Genomic DNA, 21,269 nt, shown 5'->3' with positions numbered 1-21,269 from the left:
AGGGACTCCATACATGGTTAATCTATAAAATTTATTTTGAATTGATTTTTTTTTTTCTTTCCAGCTTCGTTTTCTTGTGGAGCTTGTATGGCCTCTGACATTATTTCTTGCCCTTGTCTGGCTGAGGAAAGCTAATCCATTGTATCGCCAACATGAATGTAAGAACATTTAGGATGTTTTAGTGCTCTGACTTGTGCTAAATAATGGCTAGAAATTCTCAGACAGAGATACTAGGACGTGTTTGCCAAGTATTATACTCCAATGACAAAAGAACAGACTTTGCTTCAAGTAGTTATTTATAGCCATATATTGTAAGAATTACCAATGAGGAGAAAAAAAAAAAATAAAGCTCATGTTTTCTCATGAGATGCTTTGTCTTCGGACTGACATGGGGTCTCAAGATTCTGTCAAGTTGTAGATTTCTGTAATTCTATTACTGAGAAAGTACTGCCTCACTACTTATTTAAAAAAAAAAGGTTAGCTCAGAATTTGTTTCAGTTTGAAATAGCCATATTGCTTATATCAATGACTTGTTTTGCTTAGTAAGAAAAAATTCTGTATGATTTCCATTGTGGTCTTTTTGTAGTGAGGCAATCCATCATGCTATTTAGATTCACACAGGTTGCATTAGACCCATGATCATTTATATTTTGTGTTTCCATATTCTAGGTCACTTCCCAAACAAGGCAATGCCATCTGCAGGAACACTGCCATGGTTGCATGGCATCTTCTGCAACATGAACAACCCATGTTTCCACAGCCCAACCCCTGGAGAGGGTCCAGGTGTTGTGTCCAACTACAACAATTCAATGTAAGCAGAGCTATATGTGTGAGACTGGGCTGCAGTAATACAGGCCTGCTGGGCGACTGCTGGTAGCCTGCTCTTGGCACTTGCGGAGCTTTCATTGGCATGAATGATGCAGGGAGAAAGGATGGAGTATCCTCAGCCTGTATAGAAATGTCCCTCAGTGCACTGAGGGGTATTTTAAATCATTGTTTTGTGATGTGAATGAAAAGGGAAAGGTGAGCATTTAAGAAGATACTGGGGTGCAAATACTGGAAGACAAAAATTTCAGTTCTAGCACAACAGTTTCATTCCAACAGTGGTCAGCAAAGGTGAAAACAGTGCTTGTGATGGTAAGTTTGGGCCTGTCTCAAAAGTGTTCAGCTCTAGAGAACACATGTTCACTTAACAAAATCCATACTTTCTATTGCCTGCTGCTTACTGAATGTCTTAGGACAAATCTTTTTTGATATAGGAGTGTGAAACCTCAGGCTTTCTTATCACTTGAGTTGTCCCTGCTGGATGAGAGCTCTAATGAAGTAGCAGCAAAGGGAAATCTGCATTGCCACTTCTTCTCTAGCACCTGTTTTGGCTATATACTTGTGAGACTTTAATCAGCATAGTAACATTCTGATACTAAGCTAATTAACAAAATAGGAGCATGGGAGATCTCCAGGCTGTTAGTGAAAAAGAGCCGTGGGAGCAATTCATTGCATTCTTTCTTACAGCTGAGTCATCAATGACAGCATGATGGACAAAGACCATTAAAGTAAAAACCTGTTAGAATAGCTATAAAATGTGCTCCAAATCTTCTTTTGCAAATAGTTCACTTTGGAGCATCCAATGATTAAAATTCATGAGCTAACGATGTCAAGGCCATTAAAGCTCTAGTCATGTGAAAGTCTGTAGCTTGGAGGTAATTTAGCATTTGACCTTTTGTTCCTAGTGAAGGGGATTTAAAATAGTCAGCTGGACTTTTTTTGTGGGGCACAGTCAATCACACAGTGAAGCTAGAGGATTCAGTTTTCTATACATTCTGCCTTTTCTAGGTTGCTTATTACAGAGCAAACTATCCCTGTGTGAGTCAGAGTAAATTCAGTGTGTTACAGAGGAAGCAAATACATTGTGTTTTCTGAAGGAATTTAGTCCTTCCTGTTTGCTGTTTCCTGTAATCTAAAATAAGTCAAGAGGACTGAGATATACCTTTCCATGTATGGAAAAATATAATACTGTTGAAGAAATGTAATGGTCTCCTCTGGTGTTAATAAGAATTTTTTCATACTTGTTTATAAACACAGCACCTGATTGCATCCTTGCTTGAACTACATGTTCTAACCCAGAGGCGGTAGGTGAACAGCTGCCTGTGACAGTTTGCCACTCCTGCTTTCCTTCTCTCTTGTAGAAGAAATGTTTTGAAGGGACCTAAATGCCACCCTTACATTGGAGGGGACTGAGCAGGGAGAGGGAGGAGGATTCTGTGCCTGAGTGATTCCATGTCACTTACCTGGCTGAGCAGGGCTGTACGTGCCCGGAGTGCCCCATCCAACCGCTGGAGATGAGACTGGGCCAGAACCAGAGCAGGTTGGCACCATAGCTGTGAGCTGAATAGTGTCTCGGGAAGGCCCTGTCTCCCCAGCAAGATCAGCATGGCTAATGAAGAAAGTGTATGAGGGGCCAACCTTCTGCAACACCAGTAGCCCTCTTAAACCTTCCATGCACTTCCAAATCTGAATCCCACACGACCTGAAACTACACTGTTGACACCACAAAACTGAGCTTTGAGTTTCAAGACGGAGGACAAAGTAATTTGTTTTTATTCAGCCTTAACACAGACAAAGTCCATTTTGCTTTTTGCCTTTTGCTTTTTGTTTTTGCCTTTTTTTTTTTTTTTTTAATGTGAAAAGATCTTGAGAGTCATCAGGCTTAAATTATTGTTGGTTTGCTATTTCTTCTTTCAGCCTTGCAAGGGTATATAAAGATGCTCAGGAGCTCTTACTGGCAGCTCCTGAAATCCAAGACCTTGGCAGAATCTGGGAAGAACTGATCATTATGACTCAGTTTATGGAAACAATGAGAACTAATCCTGAAAGAATTGCAGGTAATTGTTTTGTCTGTGTCCTTTAAACTATTGAATTTTTCATTCTTAGAGCTCACTAGTAGCTGCTCTGCAGACTGATAACATTAAAATGTATTTCACATGTGGCTGTTAATCTCCTTACAGTTAGAGAGGGTAGGTTAAAGCTCATGCAGTGTTGTGACAAACACCTTTTATTTGAGACAGAGGAGAAGGGCAATCAGCTTCATTCTACAACTATCTTCCTTAAATGACAGTAGACAAAACTTAAAACACAAACATGGTTATCTCACCACCCAAAGTAAAACACATGGGTGAAGAGACTTCGTTAATTATTACAGTAGAAGCTGAAGAATTAAGAAGGTGACATTGGAAGATGCAGAGGAATGGAAAGCTAGGAATATGTCTGAATATATACTAGGAGCATAACCCAGGAAAGAGCTTAGACATACTTTGCTTCAAGTGCTAGCTGAAGTAGGTTTGGAAGAGTGAAGAAGGAAACACTTTATTCTTGTTTTGATGATGTGCTTAAAGAGAGAGGGCATTGCACATTTCTTATAAACAGGATTGCAAATTATATTACTCCATTAATTTTTACTGAAAGCAACCTGCCAAACTCAGAACACAATCCTGGGGAAAAAAATAGGAAATAGACTAAAAATAAATTTTTAGTTTAATATTTGGGCATTAAGTACAGAATTTGAAAAGATACTCCTAAAAATAAAGGCAGAAAAATGGACTGGCTTTGAGAATTGATCTATCTTGTTCCCAAGTTCTTTGCTGCAGGAATAATGTTATTATTAAAATCAAATAGTCAGTCTCCATATATGTTTATAAGATATGTATAAACCAATTTGATACGCATGGTCCCCTACCTCATCAGAGGTTTCTAACTAGAAGTAAAAAAGGGGCTATTGCAGTGTAAACAACAGTGAGACAATTAAAATGCCCCCAAATGTGAGCAACAAGAGCTTGAGTATGACCTGAGCTGTGGTTTGTACACAGCTATAGAAACCAAACCCGCCTGTTTGGAGGTGAGGAAAAGCATGACACTTTTGCAATATATTGCTAGGGGACCACAGGCCATGGTTTGGGAAGTTGCCTTTGCATCTCGTCTCAACTTCACTCAGCAGCTGGGAAGTAAAGCACATTCCTCCCCGCTCCTGTGAAATGTAATGTTGATGCTCTTTCAGAATCTGTGGGGATTTTGTGTTTTACTGAAATTAAAAAAAAACCAACCCAAACATTTGGAATCTTCTGTTTTATAAAAGAATGTAATTAAGTTGGTTCTGGAGCTAAAATAATAAAATGTGTTTTACCACCTTTTTTTTTTTCATCCAGAAAAAGGTACTGCAGAATTAACTATTTAAATTCTCTCTGTGTGTAGCTATCTTATTTACTATTGGCTTTAAGTAACAGACTTAACAGAATATTGTTATAGCTGCAAAGCTGAGCAATGAAAAATTAATAAACATCAGAATTGAGATTGTTCCTTCTCCTGGTTCATTAAACCAGGTCCACCTCTTGAGTCCTCCTTCCTTGTCCCATTTCCCCCTTGCACTGACATATTTACAGATGTGTTCCTGTAGTGTTCCTTTTCCTCCACAATGCTGGGTGCCAGGAAGGGCCCCAGTGAGAATGAGGGACATTCTACTATTGTTTTCAGTGTTTACTGCTTGAATAAATACATGGAGTGGCAATGGAAGAATTTCTGCTCAGCCCCTGCAGCCCTAGGGCAGAATATGCTTATTGCAGATGGTATTGTGGAAGTTAGTCATCAAACTCTGGTAAGACCCTACTTAACTCACAGAGTGGAGATAGCTGCAAATCTGTGCATGTTTACGTGGAAATGTCTAAAGCTACATTCCCCATGTCCATATGATACCTGGTGCTCCTATCAGTGTCAATTGTCTGTTACAGAGACTGGAAGAACTAGTGCTTTTCAAGCATTCCTTGCCGCAGTCTGTTCGTGCTGTGTGAACTACCTTTAATGAAGGCTGTAGTGTTCAGTGGACATAAGCAACCTTCCCTTTCCAGGCTTTCACTTGGACCATACTGAGGCAGAATTCCTACTGATTCTGATTTGTAACAGAGACAAGCTAAAAATATTGCACTGTTTAAGAGCAGAAGTACTTTGAGTATTGTTATAGATGGAACTAGGGAAGTTTGGTGGCCTCTCACATGTGTTTAACAGTGAGTAGTCTGAAGATTTGCCAGTTTTTAGTTTGATAGTTGGAAATCTAGTTTAATATGACTATTACACTATAAACAATTTGTGCTTTTCCAAGGAAAATTAGGGTTTTTTTGTGACAGATTTTCAAGGGGCCATTTTTGCAATATTATTGAATAAGATTAACTAGCTAAGATTAATCAACAGAAAGTAATAAATTAGTGTAAATATAGAAAGTTGGCTAAAGTTATTTACACAAGGCCTAGAAGAAAGGGCACTAACAACAGCAGCACATTTGAATCTGAACATTTAAAATAAAGCATAACCTCAGGAAAAAAAAAAAAGGCAGAAAGTTTCAAATGCAGCCAGGGATACTTTCAATACTTCCATTGCTGAAGCCCTAGTCTGAAGCATCTTTGAGAGATCAAATATGCTGAGTCAGAACACTCAGCATTTTCTGAGGATCATTCCTCAACAAAGGATTGAAATGATTCTGAATTTTAAAAATAGTTTTGGACGCCATCAGTCACTACTAAATATGAGCCAAAGGACATACTCTTTTGCAGGTTCAAGCCAAGATATGAATTGTTCTTGACCTTCCTTTCTTTGCTATCTCACTGATCTCTGCACTCCTTTCTTCATCCAGGAAGAGGAATACGAATTCTAGACATTCTGAAAGATGGGGAGACCCTCACTTCCTTCTTGCTGGAACATGCTGGGCTCCCAGATACTGTTGTTTTCCAGCTTATCAATGCTCAAGTGCGCCCTGAACAGGTGGGTAGAGTGTAACAGCTATCAAGCTGCTACCTGTGTGGAGTGTAACCTCTGGAGTTACATCTGCAAAGTAGCCTCACTGAGGGACCTGTGCCCAGAATACCTGCTGACTTGTAGGTTGTTTGTACAACTTCACCCTTTGTTTTTTGTGAATCTAGAGGAAGAGGTCTTTGGTTTGTTTTTAAAAGAACATTTTGAATGTGCATTAAATATGGATATTTGGTTCAATGCTGTTGTTGCTCCCAAATAATGAGCATCAAGAAACGATACTGCCAAGCAATTTATCTGTCCCCATGATTAAAGACTTGGCTCAAAAGCATAAGGCAGTTGTGCATCCTTTTGAGACAGCAGTCCTGATGAATAGAGGCAGAAAACTACTTGAGGTTCTTAATATAAAATTTAAGTTCTCTGCCCTAATCTCAGCAGAGTAATTTGGTGCCTTTATGGCATTGTCTCACGTGAATAAGTAGGAGCAGAGAAGCAGACCCACTTTCTTAGATTCTGATTGAATAATAGATCTGCTCAGAAAATACAGAATGAAAACTGCAGGTCAAATCCCTCCTGAAGCACCTAGGCAGGTGACTGTGTCTGACCAAGTGCAGGCTGTCTCTCCATGTGCTGGGGGCTGGGAGCTCTGTGAGGAATGCTGTATTAGTGAATGAATGCTGCTGAATCAGAACTCTGGAACAATTTCTACACTGCATTAGTGTGCGGGTGGAAGCAAGTGAATAATTGAGGCTGAAAGACACAATTTCTCTTTTTCACTGCCACATAAAACACAAATGCTGGAACTGTGTGTGGCCAGAAAGAGGGAGGGCATTAATGGACTTGCATGCAGTTCCTTTTGTGCACCATAGGTTCTTTCAGCTGCTGTGACTAGTAGCCAGATTACTTATCTGCTGTGTTCTTGATTAGTAAGAGGGGAAGCCCTCTCCTCTCCTCACTTTGTCATGAAGCAATACCACAGGACCATACCAAAGCCAGTGTCACTTGATACATCCTACTTATTTTCACACCTCTCTGTCAGCTGAGATGGTGAAAATTTGCTTCCTTGCTGCTCGTGACAAGAATAATATATGCAGATATCTTGCTGGGCTTCTCTCTTCCTTTTCAGCCCTAACTTCTTTGTCAGAGATCTGCTGTGCCAGGAGAACTGTGTGCTGCAGCATTAGTCTCTCTTAGCTCCCCAGTGGCTTTCATTCATCTACTGTTAACAACTCTTCCTGCCAGTGTATGCAGGACCGAAGTTTTCAACACCATCACCAAAAGTATGATTGAAGCCTGCTGTATTTTCTGTGCTGATGTAGTTTTCTTCATGCTGGAGGAGACTTGGTGTTATAAATACTACTTTTGCTGTCCTCCAGAAAATTTTCTTGGTAGCAGCCATCAGAAGGATAAAAGATCATCTCAGGAGAGCTGATTCACAGCTACAAGGAAAGAAAGTGCTGTGAATACTTGCTCCAAGAGCAACTGATGCAGAAAAACTAATCTCATTTTCAAAAGACCACAAGAGAATTATTTTCAATAGGAATTGAACACTTGATGTCCTATGGGTGATAAATCACTTAATTCTTATAGACCTTCTTGATAAGCAAATTACTTGGGCTGGACTTATGATTGATTGAGGTAGAAGTTGCAGACCTATGATTAGAATCTAGATCTGTGGTCATCTTAAGCCTCAACTGTGATAGTTCATCTCTAGTTCTTCATGCTTCTCTCCCTTCTGTTTGTTTGTGTATCACTGTTCACCCTCTCCCCCTGACTGTGATGGCACAGAGCTGATCAGCCCAAAAGCATCTTGTAAATAAGAACGTGACTGTTGCCAACAGCTGGCTGCAGATCTAGGTCTGGGCTGCCTGGGAGTGCAGGAAATGACACACAGAGCTGAAAGCTATACCTGATCAAACAGCCAACTGGCTGAAAAAATAATTTGGACTTCAACTTGCTATCTTTGGCCAAACAGTGACACATTGATTTAAAAAAAAAAAAAAAAAAAGGTATTGAAGTTTCCCTCTGAGGGCCTGCTTTTTTGAGTCATCCTAAGATAAGGATAAGGGGCCGATGTTAAAACACAATAAGAAGTTCAGGAAAGATTGGCAACAGCCCACCCTACCGGAAAAATTGGAAGGGCGGAGGTTTGATGTTTTCCTAATCCCATCTGTTCATGAACATTCTTGAAACGCACTTACGGTTTGTAAATAACTTTTTTTTTCCCCCTTCTGTGTTTAATCCTTCTCGGTGATGTTAATGTCACAGTTTCCTCCTTTCACAAGTCAAAACAAAGTTCCCAGGCTGCCTCCCTGTGCAGCTGAGTTTCATTGCAGTTCACACTGGATGATGAGAACCATGTTAGTTCAGGCATTTGTGGTCAAAAAATGCTGTTCTTTTCACACAATCCCCAGGATATAAGTGACTGAGCAAATAAGCAAATTCTTTTACTGACATAAAGTCAGTTAAATCCAATTCAAATGTTCCAGTTTGAGGAAGGGCAGCGGTGTTTGGTTTTGGAGGATTTTTACAAGCCAGACTGTCAGTGTAATTTCCTCTTCTGAATTCTGTCTCTCTCCACACTGTACAACTTGTGTTAATGACACCTTTATATGGGTACATCTATAGTGATGATAGGGACAGTACTTCTCAGATACTTTTACTAGAAATTCGCATCCCTTTTTTGCATCATCATTTCAATATACAATCTGCATTATACAGGTGCTTTTTCCCCCACACTTGCAGTTTTGTTGGTAGCTTCTGACATCTGAAGCACTTAATGAACATCTCCTCAAGCTTCAATCCACTCTCCAAAGGAAATGAATTTTTTTTCTCATTCCTCTGAGGGTTTGAATATTTTTCTTTACAGGTATCACCAAACATGTCTCAGCTACTAACCATAGGAGGTGTGCAGATATAAAATTTTGATAACATTCTGAGTGTCTTAATAGCCCCGTTATTGGCTTAGATAGGAACTAAACGTGCACCTATGTCTGATGTGGTATAGATCTGGTTTGTTTGTTTTGATCCAAATGTCTTAAAGCTCAGCAGATTTTTTTTTGTAAACAAAGTGAAGTTTTGTGCAGATTTTGTCCATTCTTTTTCTATGCAACTTATTAAATTTATTTAGCCTAATGATATTGTGTCAGTGCATAGTTCTTTTTTGTCTGGAAGTCTGTGTTCATCTCAAACGCAGTAGACATTTAGAGTCATCACAGTGTTGTGAGTTTTTTTCCTTACAATTTGTACTGTGAAAGGAGATGGACAGAGGATGAGCAATTTCCAGTGCTACTTTTTATTATATTGCCATGTGTTCTGTCAATTATAGTGCTAGTGGAATGGAATAATAAACTACCAAGAACATTCCATTACTACAATTTAAATCCCAGGTAAATCTACTGATTTCTATGGAGTTGTTCTGCATTACATTGGTTTAACTATAAAATAATCTGTTCCCAGTGGTTGAACACTAAAGATAACTGGTTTTTTTTTTTTTCTGTTCCATGTTTATATTAGAAGTGGTAATCAGTAGATGGGTGTGGCTGAATGTAAAATGGCTTTGTAAAGCCTGGCTATATGCCTGTGCACACTGACAATGAATAATGGCTATGGGGAAGCATTGGGGTGGAATAGTCACAGCTAAAATAAAATACTGAGGGAAATCAAGCTTGAGAATCAGTGGAACTGGCCTTTTTCTCTCCGAGCAACTGACAGTAAAGATATAACTAGCCTAAACATGAAAGGTAGAGTGATGTGGCCCAGTCAGTTGGTCCTGGGGAACTACTTTCAAGCAAGCCATAGCTATTCCTCCTTGGCCGCAAGGATGGGTGGCTTGGCATCAGCAGTGTTTAGATGAAAGAACTCTTAAGAAGTTTTTAAATGAAAGGAAGAATTACTAATGAGAGGAGGGAAAACATGACAGAAAGCAAGGTGATCTAGCATAACATGAAGGGAAGGTGGTTCGAGAGTTGATGCTTCAGCTGACCACAGCCATTCAGGAAAATATTAGCAGGAGCTGATACCAAGATGTCCGTTTCTTGATAAATCTTTAATTCTTCCTGAGCAGTACAAAGGTTCCGTAATGGTAAACAAAACATTGGTTTTGGTTGCAGTTTGCCTACGGTGTCCCTAGCTTGACTCTGAAGGACATCGCTTGCAGTCAGATGCTCCTGGACCGCTTTATTATCTTCAACAGCCGAAGAGGTCTCCCTTCTGTGCACAAGGCCATGTGCGCCTTGTCCCAGGAAAGCCTGCAGAGAGTAGAAGATGCCTTGTACGCAAATGTTGATTTTTTTAAGCTATTTCAGCTGGTAAGTATTAACACAATCATCCTTCCTTATGCTGTCATTCTTTTGGCTGTTATTTCATTGCCCTTCAATAATTTTCTTTGTAATACATCACCAGTGTTCCATGTTTATTTACCCCTGCAAATGCAAGGTTATGGATGTGTGATCATTAACCTACCATCAGCAGGACACTGAACAGCTCTGAGTATGCTTTGGGTTGAAACGGATAAAATTCACAGTGCAACAGAACTAAAAGATTCAAATGGAATTTTAAAATCAGAGTGGGTGTGGAACTATTATCTGGTCATTCCAGTCTATGTAGCAAAACAGTGTGTGGCAAGACCTACAGGGATCTTGCTGAGGATTCTGAAAATACCTCATATAACCTGGCTTGTCTTTGCTTCATCCAGCATGACAGAATTTTACGCTGAAGTCAAGCCATGATGCAGCTTGAGTTGGGGTAGCCATATGAGCCTTTTTTAAAAACAAACAAACAAACAAATCCCCAGAAAGTAGTACTGTCTCTCATCTCTCTTTCTCTGAAATATTTTCCTTACTTCTATTTATTTTCATTGCTCTTATTTGTGTTCTTCCTGTTTTTATTGTCACCTTCTTCCTCTAAATTAACCACAACTGCAACCTTGGTTCAATATGGGAATATAATGCCATTTTTATATTTATTTGTTATTATTTATGTTTTATTATAGATTGAAAATTAATAATATGAATATTTTGTATTTTTATATATAAAATGGCATGCTAGTGGGTTTTTGTTGCTTTTATTCTCTGTTCTAATATTTTTCTAGTACTCCATTTGTATTCCACACACTAAGATGGTGCTTTCAGAGAACTATTTGTAAAGACTCCAAGGTGTCTTCCCTCATGGTAGCAAACTTACAGCCCATCACTGCGTATACATATTTTGGTTTTGTTTTCCCCATGATCATGACTTTGCATTTTTTTGACAACGAATTTAATTTGCTGTTTTTAACCTTGTGACTTAATGTCATGAGACAACCACGTTGGCAGTTTGCTGTATAAGCAGGCAGGATATACGAGCAGCTGCTAAAGTTCAACAGAAAGTATTGATTGGACTTTTCTGCCATAGAAGTGTAACAGCATGAGTAGTTTAACATGGATTTTATTCAGCTTTGAGTGGCTCATAACTGAGAACAGAGGATGCCAGAAGCTTTAATTGACACACCAGTCAAATTACTGTTTGATTATTGTAGTATTGACAGTCATTCATTGTGCCCATGTGATTTTGCCAGTCCTGATAAGAATCTGTGGTCAGCTTTTGAAAGCCGTTATTTTCCATTTCTAAAAATATACTCAGCTATTTTTGTATATCAGATGCTAGCTGGAAGTAGCAGAGAACACTACAATACTTCTAAGAGAGGTTTTCAGCATTTAAGGACTTCATGTGAGTATGTCCAGCTTTAAAATTAAGCCGCTAACATGACTTTGCTGCCTTATCAAATAAAATGGAAAGATGTGATTTGATGAAGCAGTTGTCTGTGTTCAAACAAAAATAGACTTACATGGGAAACAGAAACATAAACCTGAACCCAACATCTGGAGTTGTGAAAGACTGAGCGTTCAGATGCAGGCTTACAGTCTGATCTGTTACTGCAAGATCTGTGTCCCAGGGCTTCCCCTAAGTACTGGAAGTTTGTGTGCTGGAAGGGGTATCCACAGCCTGATTCCAGCTGCAACCAGCTACAGAGAAGTGAGAGTATCTTTTCATGATGCCTAACACAATGAGACCTCAAGTTGGTAGAAGCTTTCCCACACTCCAGTCATTATAGTTGTTAAATAATAATTTTAATATATTTCTATTTTTTTCCAAGGCAGAAGTATCCCTTTTAAATCAAAATCCATCTCAGTTACTCCTGTTAAACTAAAAGGTAGACTGTACATACACATTCTTTGATACAGCTATTTTTACAGTGTGCTTCTCCTCCACTTTAAAATTATTTTTTCTTGTTGAATTTGATCAACAGATTCAGGTATGTATGTGCCTAAACATACTCTCCAATTGTTTGTGTGGTCATGTATACCCTCTAAGGGTTTTTTGACAGAATTAAAGCAACTCACATTTTTTATAGCAAAGTCAAAACAAAAAAATAAGACCCTTCCTTTGCTGTCTGGCTGGCTCAGCCACAGCAAGGAAAATGAGCCTTTTTCTGGAGCACTGCTGTGCTTGAACCTGCCTGTTTATGCTTCGTTAGAAGGTCTTCAAACCTTATAAATAAATAAAAATACAATTCTTTAATACCTCATTGCAATTTTGGGTGGAGATAAGCAGTTCTTCACTAAGCATAGACATATGTTGCCGAAACAGCTGCTTTGACGAGTATCACCACGTACGCTTGATATGTAATCAAACTGAGTTTACATCTACACTCAGTGACACATGTAGAATGAACATTTGTTGGGCTTTTTTAAATTCTGTATTAGTTTTAAAACTTCTACATTAGAAATACCTGTGTAATCAAGACCCAGGCTATTTTCTGCACTCTTACAATTGTATATTGTAAGCAATCACACACCAGAATTTGTTTTTGCAGAGTAGGGCTTATTGTAGGATGGGCAGCTGATTGTGGATTCCAGAACTGGGCCTTCTGTTGTTGGAAAGAAACTCTTCAATGTTTCTGCTCTTCCTTTTTTTTCATGACACTGTATTTACGTCCAATGAATATGAAAATAGAGGGATAAATATTTGAGGGAAAGCTTTCATCCTGCTCTTTGCCCAGGGTCAATAAGCATTCTGAATTGTATACTCTGCTATGCTGGTCAGATGAGAGTATATTTTGTATATAATGCCTGCTGTTCCTGTCTTATGTGTGCTTCTAGAGAACATGAACTAGCTGAGTACAAATTCAGTCATTTTAGGACATTTCTATTAAGACCTGATTAATACTGAATGCCTACTGCAAGGAATAATACTTAGGAGCCAACGTGTCATTTTTGCTCCTATTTCTCTTTTATTTTCCTCTAGCTGAAAGAATAAAGCTATTCATTATCCCAGACTTTTCTTTGGTTTGCTTCAGATTGTTTCAAATACCTGTTGCTCACAGTTTCAAAAAGGCCAAGTTAAGGCAAGTGCCCCAAGAATCCTGTATAATGTTAGCAGAGACTGGTTCCCCTTAGGGGACAAAGGAAAAGTGTATTTTGAAGTATTTTGTGTGTATGCTTCCTGCCTGAACCACAAGTGACAGATCAGAACATGCTAATATAAGCTTTCCATAAAAACTCTTGGCTTTGTGATTCCCTGCCAGGTACCTACACGGTACAGCTGTCTTCTGCTTTCTTAACCACCTACTGACTGAAAGGAGTGGCAGGGAATCAGCATGGTGTTTAGTTACACAGTTTGGGAAGTCTTTTTAGGGGCTTATCTGTTAAATTGTACAGTCTAGCTATCTGAAATTCCAGCTTCATATTTTATTGTAATACTAGAAGAAATAGATGCCCGAGAAAGCCTCAAGAGTGCTAACTCCAAGCGCATATGTGATTCTTTAGACAGCTGACAAAGAAGGATGCAGTGATCCAAGCAAAATGGTATGTGACAGCACACATGGTGTCACCTGTTTCTTAAGAATCCAGTCATAATGAAAGCATTAAAGTCTGTTGGAAATGTCATTCGACCAGTGTGCAGGAGCCAGGAGTAATGGTTTCTGTCCGATTTGACAGTGAGGACCAGACTGCCTCTAATATCAGGAAATCTCTCTAATGTAAAATACTGCCAGTTATTTACCTTCATGGCCAATGGGGGCATCTATATCACAACTTTTGCTAAATTCAGAAGTCACCAATAGTCTGTACATCTTACTGGAAGAATAGCCTCAGTGAGAAGCAGATTCTCAGAAATTGCAATTCCTGCATTCATCCTCCGTTTTTACTCCTTTTCGCATGGTGGGCTTAGATTAGCAGAACAGATCCCGAACTATATTTTCAGTGGCCTGTGACTGCTCCAGCCTCATATTAGTAAGAACACTTCTACAGGCTGCTGTGTGAGTCTGCACATGGTACTGGATATGTGACATCTGGATTTTTTTTTCTCTCACTGTAATAACTGTTGTCATGTACAAAATTCATCTGTGTTTCGCATTTATTCACAGCTTCCCACTGTATTGGACAGAAACTCACCAGGCATTGACCTGAAGACCTGGGGAAGGGTGCTGTCTAATGTCTCTCAAGTGATGCAAAAGGTAAGTGGTCTAATAATATGAAAATCACATCATTTTTCTAGGTAGTGCATAGTCCTCCTTTTCGTTTGTTCTTTTTATATTCCAGTTATCTGCTTTATCAGGAAGAAAATAAACTTGTTTGGGAAGAGTTGATACCTTAGAAATTAATTTTTCTCTCATTACAAAATAAATGTAGACATAAGCATTGGCAATTATTATATGAAGCATATTCTTTTCTTCAGAAAAGGCATGAGAGAATAAAACTGCAAATGGTGCCTGTGGCCAGGGCAGAGGTGATAAATGGATGAGGTTCTGACTGCAACCATGATTTACCAGTCTGGACACAACTGAGACCTTAGGAAATACTTACCTGTTTTGAGGGTTGCTCTTAACAAAGTCTTGTCTTGCTGCAGCTAGCCAGGAAGCCGAGTGTTCAGAGCCTTTTGATGGTGCTGCAACCGTTTGTGCAACACGGAAGGCCAGAATCCTTAGGCCACTTGGTGAACTCGCTATCTGAGCTTTTGTGTGGCTACCCAGAAGGAGGTGGATCCAGAGTACTTTCCTTCAACTGGTATGAAGATAATAACTACAAAGCTTTCCTGGGGATTGACTCAACAAGGAAGAAATCCAGTTATATTTATGATAATACAACCAGTAAGTTTTTCCACCAAACCATTACAGAGACTGTAGACAGATGCACCTTATGTTAGAATATCACTGTTGCTTTTATAAAATAATGTTTTAAGCAGTTGATTTAGGAAATTAGAGACAGGTGAAATGGTTTTACTTCATACTTCATGAGTGGAAGCAGAGAAGCCCAAGAATTAGAACTGATAGAAATACAAATTTCCTTTCAATATGAGGGCATAAACGTTGTCATCATCATCATAATTAAGACAGTCCCTCTCTCTTATCTTCTAATATGTGCTACTGATATCAGGAAGAACTAGATGCTACTGAAGAAGGTCAGGAAAATACAGTACTGCATTCTGGAATTACTTTTCTCCAAGATTTTTTTTTTTCAAAGTCTCTCAACTTGATTGATGGCCTGGAGCACAGGAATTTTAGAACCTCTTCTTTGGAATAATAATCAGTTTGATATATGGCAGCTGTTTTCTTCCTGCACATGAGTACATATATTCAATTATAGCATATATATATATATGCAGCATAGCTGAATCTTACAGAGAAAATATTTCAGTTTAGCATTTTTTTTTTGCTTTGATTTCCTCACCTATCTTCTTGCTATTGTAATACGAAAGAATACAAAGAGGAACCAATTTTATCTCTTCTACTTTTTGTTATGTTTTTATTGTGTCTCCTGTTTGCCTATTTAACTTTTCTCTACAATGAGACCACTAGCATTTTTTTCTGTACTAACAGCCATATTATAGCTTGTAGTAGATTTCTGTGTCACTTCTGCTATGATAAACATGGTTGTGTGGTTTACAAAGTACAGGTGAGCATTTTGCCTGTAGAGAGACTGCTACCTTTCACTGTTGGTTCTACTTATGTCTGAACCTTCAAAAGACCTGTAAAAGGCCTAGTACTCCCATTTCTTCAGCCAGGAAACAAAATAGTTGAAGGCTATCCAAGTAAGCTAATTACTTCATAGTATAGGAGAAATATAAAAATGTTTACATTAAAATGTTTAATTCTGAATTATTGTAGGATCTGATTCTGAACTGTTCCAGAGTTCAACATCCAAGCCTGCTGGATCTCCACTCCAATAGTTTATATTGTGTAAGAATTAACGTCTAAGAGGAGAAAAAACCTCAGCTTTTTATCAGTATCCATTACAATACAAAGGAGAAAAGCACTTAGAGTCAAAATTGTTCAATAAGATCTGACCTATCTAGTTTCTTTCCATTTGAAATACCTTATAAATAACGACAACTTTCAAATGTTTGAGTTTATTTGTGTTTGCTCTTGCAATTTCCATGGTGTCTACTTTACAACTCTAATATCTACTTAATAGTCTTTTCCATCTATTAAGACGTCGTATTTCTACATTGCAGAATGTGCTTCACCCATTCAGATTCAAAATGCTTTAAACTGTCCATATTGCCAGTAAAAAGCCCTGCAGGACATTATGTATTATAGGATTTGAGTAGGGTTACATAAGGACTGTCTTTCTGTCTTTAGCACCCTTTTGTAATGCATTGATCCAGAACTTGGAATCAAACCCTTTAACCAAAATAGCCTGGAGTGCTGTGAAGCCCCTGCTGATGGGAAAAATTCTCTTTGCTCCTGATTCACCTTCTGTACGACAAATACTTAAAAATGTAAGTTTTGAAATACACAAATGTATATTTCTTTAAAAATGCATCCTGGGAAACATCTTTTGAAAATAAGACACCCAGCTACCTCAACCTAATCAGGTTTTATTCTCAAAACTCTATTTTTCTGATGGCCATCAGAGGAGGGACAGTTACTCTTTATTTAAAAAAAAAACCAGGAGACATCTTCACTGATTCATCCCATCTTGGTCCACACTATGTGCTTTTTCCAGCTCAAGTAGCCTTTTCTTGGCATGATTCCACATTTACAGTACTAACAATAGTAATATTTATATATATTTTACAGAAATAGGAACATCAGCAGCTCTGTGCCAGTAACTTTAAATGGGGCAGCTGTGAGGCTTGGATAGAGTCATTGAGACCTAACACTGAAAGATGATAAACCAATAGCAGCATCATGGTTTAGTATTATATATGTTGAAATGAGAAATAATTTTCCCTTCATGAAAACAGGGTGGAGCCTGGACTCTTCAGCTAAGTGCCTGAAGTTGGGTGAATCTGAGCAGTTAAATCAAGGTCACATATAACCCTGGGTTTGGCCACCTCACAACCAGTAGTTCAGTTTACTCTCAATGTCCATGTAAGGCACAGAAGAACTGCTGCTCATAGTTTATACAGGAAAACATTGGATTTACAGCAGCCCAACATTTCAAATCTTAATTAATATCTTAACTATGAGAGTATCTGTCTTCTCCAAGTGCCTCCCATTTATTCATCTGCCTACATCACCATCTCTCTTTGTAGTACTTAATGGAGGGAAATAGTCAAGGGGAAAAATAAGAAATCCTCCTGCCTAAAACCTGAGTATTTAAAGGAATTGAAGTTAATTGGGGTTAATGTGCACTTCTTTTTCTATTACATATACAACATAGATTTATCCTAAGTTACTTTGATTCCACTTGGATTTTACAAATTCTTTTTTCTGAGGATTATTAACATTTCTGCTATTTTAACAAGTTTATTAAGTATTGAAGGTAAAAACTACAACATATATAAGTTACAGGTTTCACTATCACTGAATGGCTGGATCATAAATTCTGTTTATCTCCTTAGCTTTCTACCACTCTTTTCTGCTATTTTATTCCTCAGGCAAACTCTACTTTTGAGGAACTTGAACGCCTCAGACTGTTGACAAAATCTTGGGAAGAAATAGCACCTCAGCTGTGGTACTTCTTTCAAAACAGCCTGCAAATGAATATGATCCGTGTATGTTATAACTTAGCAGGGATCCTCAGTAAGAGCAGCCCTTCACCATCTTTCATTTTTACTAAGGGAAAATATAATTAATTTGGAAGGTTCGGCTGGAAGCACAGCCTTTGCAGCAAAGAATCTCTGGCCTTTAAGGCTGTAGGACTGGTTCCTAAGCTTGGGTGCATTACAGTGTCTCCATGACAAAACTTCAGAGCTGGATGCTCTCTAGAATCTGGCTAATGACTTCTTAATAAATGCAGCAATTGCTGCTTCCCTGTCTTTCCAAAATGTCCTTCAAGAACAGACTACTTCATTTCCTTGGGTTCTGCATAGGCAAAGAAGGACTATGTTTTTGCTGTGCCCAACAATTTAGTACCTTAGGAAATTGCTTATTTCCCCATCCCTTAGATCTGAATTGATCAGCTGCATGTAATACCTGTAGTTAAAATTTATAAAGCAATTCATACTAGAGAAAACAATCATTTTGTCCACACTCTTCTATATTAGATTAGATATTTATTACATTTATCCCTTTGCTTATAAGGAAATAATGCAATAAATTGTCAAGGATAAATTTATTTTCACCCATTTTTCAATTCTCATCTCCAGTTTATCTATGCAATTGCCCATTTATAAAATTAATTCCTTAGCGTACCCTTCTGTACTACTTCATAGCTCAGGAAGAGCTATGGAAATGGAAACCTTTCTAGCTAACAGAGTGTGTGAAGAGGATCATTGTAGTGAAGGTGTCCTGATGTGTTTCCTTAGGACTCTCTGAAGCACTCTACAGTGAGGAGCTTCTTGAACGCCCAACTGGGTGCTGAAGGCTTAACTGCTGAACATATAATCAACTTTCTCCACAATGGGTCGCCAGGGAGCCGGGAGAGGGGAATGGCAGACTTTGACTGGCGGAACATCTTCCGTACTGCAGATCAAGCTCTGCGTTTGCTCGGCCAGTATCTGGAGGTAAGGTCGGCCCTCCCACTGCTGGGAACACATGTAGAGAATATCTTAAAGCAGGGTAGGCAGTACTTGGGGCCTGTGGCAACATGCAGGAAGGCTAAAATCATAAGACATCTTCATTTGTTTCAGATTTAATCTCAATATTAAAAGCATGTGTTAAAAATAATACAGCAGTACAAGAACATGAATACAAATGTCTGAACAAACTGCTGAGAGGTAGAAAGTGAATATAAAACCTCAAGGAAACATTTTTTGGTAATACTTACAACTGACAAGCCACTAATTTCAGCAAGACCAGGATCAGAGAAGTTAATAGTTCTTTGATAAGTGCCTCTTCAGGTTTTTAAGTACTTGATAAAAAATTCTCCTGAAACCAATGAGGGAGTTTCCACTAGTTCCTAGCCACTTCTGACAAGATCTCTGGGTCTCTTTCCTGGAATTTGTAACACCCTTCTTTAAGCTGCCATGATTTTAGCTGGGCTTTCATAGGCTTTTTGAGAACTACAGTGCAGAAAGTGAGGTGAAGTTTCATTACAGAAGTAAAAAATGCTAAAATTTTTGATTAAAATATCAATCTATTGTAAAAATACTTTGCAAGATACTTTTACTAAAAGGTTACTCTGGTAGGGGCAGTCTTACTGATGAGTTCATTAGACTCAGACTAAGCCTAGTGCAAAAAAAGTTCTATTTTTTTTGAAGGCTGGGCAGACTGCTGTGTCCATTCCTTCCCAGAGCCAGGTGACACCAGGAGGTTGGTTGGTTTGTTTTTTATCTGGTATATTTCTGACTGCAAATAAAGATGTGTTTAGAACTGGACCAGAGATGGGGTGGATTCCTGCTGAGTTAGACAAATGAAATGCCAACTATTCTTTGTAAATTTATGAGCCCAGGCAAAACTAGTGGACTCTGCAGTGTTTCAGATTAAGTCTGAGAGTTTAAGAAACTGTTGCTGTTGGCAGTAATATTAATACTTGGGAATGCAGTACCTAGCGTCTGCCATATGAGGGTCTTTACAGAGATGAATTAAATCATACAAGCACTTCTGAAAGAAAAGTAAATATTTAGTTATTTTTAATGGTTAAATAAGCTGAGCCTCAAACTCACAGAGAAAATTCATGCTGGTTGTAATCAACAGGACCAAGCCTACCTCTCCTAATCCCCATCCAGTTCAGTCTAAAAAATCATTCATCCCCTGCAAGAAGGCAAGAACTGAGAGTTTGTCTGCCTCCCTCTAGCTGTTACAAGAGGGAACAGTAAAGCTTTTGCACAAAGCTCTGATGGTTCTGATGATCGTTTTTCATCATGTTAACAGAATTATTTCTTACTCAAGCTGAGTGAAATATATTGCTTGCAGCAGGTCAGTGCTGGAACATACACAATATCAGGGCAGCTACTGTACCTGGTAAATAGATCTTTGTGTCCCAAAGTTCTTTGTAATGAGCTTATTCTTTTAAGTCTGCTGTTTGCACTGAGTTATTAGCATTTGAGAATGTTTTCACACTGTGCCAAGCACAATGGGAACAAATAGCTCCCTTTCAGGGACACCCTACTCCTTCCCACAGTATGCAATGAGAGGTGTGCTGCCAGCAACTGTCTTTGGAGACTCCAGATCTCTGCTGCAAGCTGTGGTGCAGCAGAGAATCCCACAAATTATGCACTGGCTGCTCATCCTCACCACCTCAAGAATTTCCTGTTCTTCCCTTTGATTACCTGAGGCTGCAGAACAACTAAGCTGTGAGAGTTACCTAGTCACCTCTTTATGATTATTATGTTCTGGTTTTATCTTGGAAACCTGTTCTTAGTATTGTAGTTTTAGTTTTCTCATATTCATTGGGCCATTTAAAACTGTTAAATAATTATTGGGAGAAGATCTGAAATAAATTTTCTCAAGCGGCTGATGAATGAATTTTGATACAGTGAGGTTTATGAAGGCACAAGCTGTGTTTCAGTTCACTGAAAAGAAACATAGGTAGAGCATTCAGCCTTGGTTTTGAAGGCAATTAATGTCAAGAGAAATAAATTCTAGGGTTCTGGGTAGTAGATTACAATATAAAAATCTCTTTTCACTTTCAAATTGTGTGGATTATTGAAAGACTGGTGTCTTAGCCTATGGTCTTATACAAGCTCTGGTTTCATTCTAACGCAGAAGATATAAGCGTTTGTGTTTTCTGTTTCAAATGCTGCTTCCTTGAGTGGACCCCTGGATAAGAGCCCATGCTGCTCCTCAGCCTGGTCCAGTCATTCTATTCTGCAGTGAAAATCTAGACAAACTTGGTTGCCTGTCAGTACTTTGCCAGTGCTGTTCCCACAGATTCCCCCGGAGAACTGCATAAGTTCTGCAGCTGCAACAGGTGCCTTGAAAAATAATTTCTCATCACAAAGAAACAGCAAGTAGTCCTCCAGACACTGCAAAGACACACTTCCACAGCAGGACTTTGCTGTAGAAACACTGACACTTTAGGAAGAGCTAAACTGAGTTCCAGAACTCAGTTAACTGTGTGGGATAAGCATATCCCCAAGAAATTAATACAACCTGAGCCATCAGTCTC

General features: G+C 38.7%; 1 protein-coding gene across 1 annotated transcript in view; it reads left to right on the top strand.

The window, feature by feature from the left end:
* ABCA4 (ATP binding cassette subfamily A member 4) overlaps positions 1-21,269 on the top strand; it is a gene marked incomplete at both ends in the record, with an annotated part of 71,229 nt that overhangs the window by 3,782 nt on the left and 46,178 nt on the right. The window contains 10 exons of the mRNA XM_080349251.1: positions 65-158; positions 670-811; positions 2,743-2,882; positions 5,675-5,802; positions 9,903-10,100; positions 14,198-14,287; positions 14,680-14,920; positions 16,412-16,551; positions 17,656-17,772; positions 18,526-18,723. Of these exons, the coding sequence (XP_080205377.1) occupies positions 65-158; positions 670-811; positions 2,743-2,882; positions 5,675-5,802; positions 9,903-10,100; positions 14,198-14,287; positions 14,680-14,920; positions 16,412-16,551; positions 17,656-17,772; positions 18,526-18,723 (1,488 nt within the window). The remainder of the gene's footprint in view (positions 1-64; positions 159-669; positions 812-2,742; positions 2,883-5,674; positions 5,803-9,902; positions 10,101-14,197; positions 14,288-14,679; positions 14,921-16,411; positions 16,552-17,655; positions 17,773-18,525; positions 18,724-21,269) is intronic.

Source organism: Nesoenas mayeri (assembly GCF_963082525.1).
Source record: "Nesoenas mayeri genome assembly, chromosome: 8".
Classification (NCBI taxonomy): Eukaryota; Metazoa; Chordata; class Aves; order Columbiformes; family Columbidae; genus Nesoenas; species Nesoenas mayeri.
The sequence above is the reverse complement of the archived record's forward strand: the minus strand, read 5'-3'. Positions and strand labels throughout refer to the sequence as shown.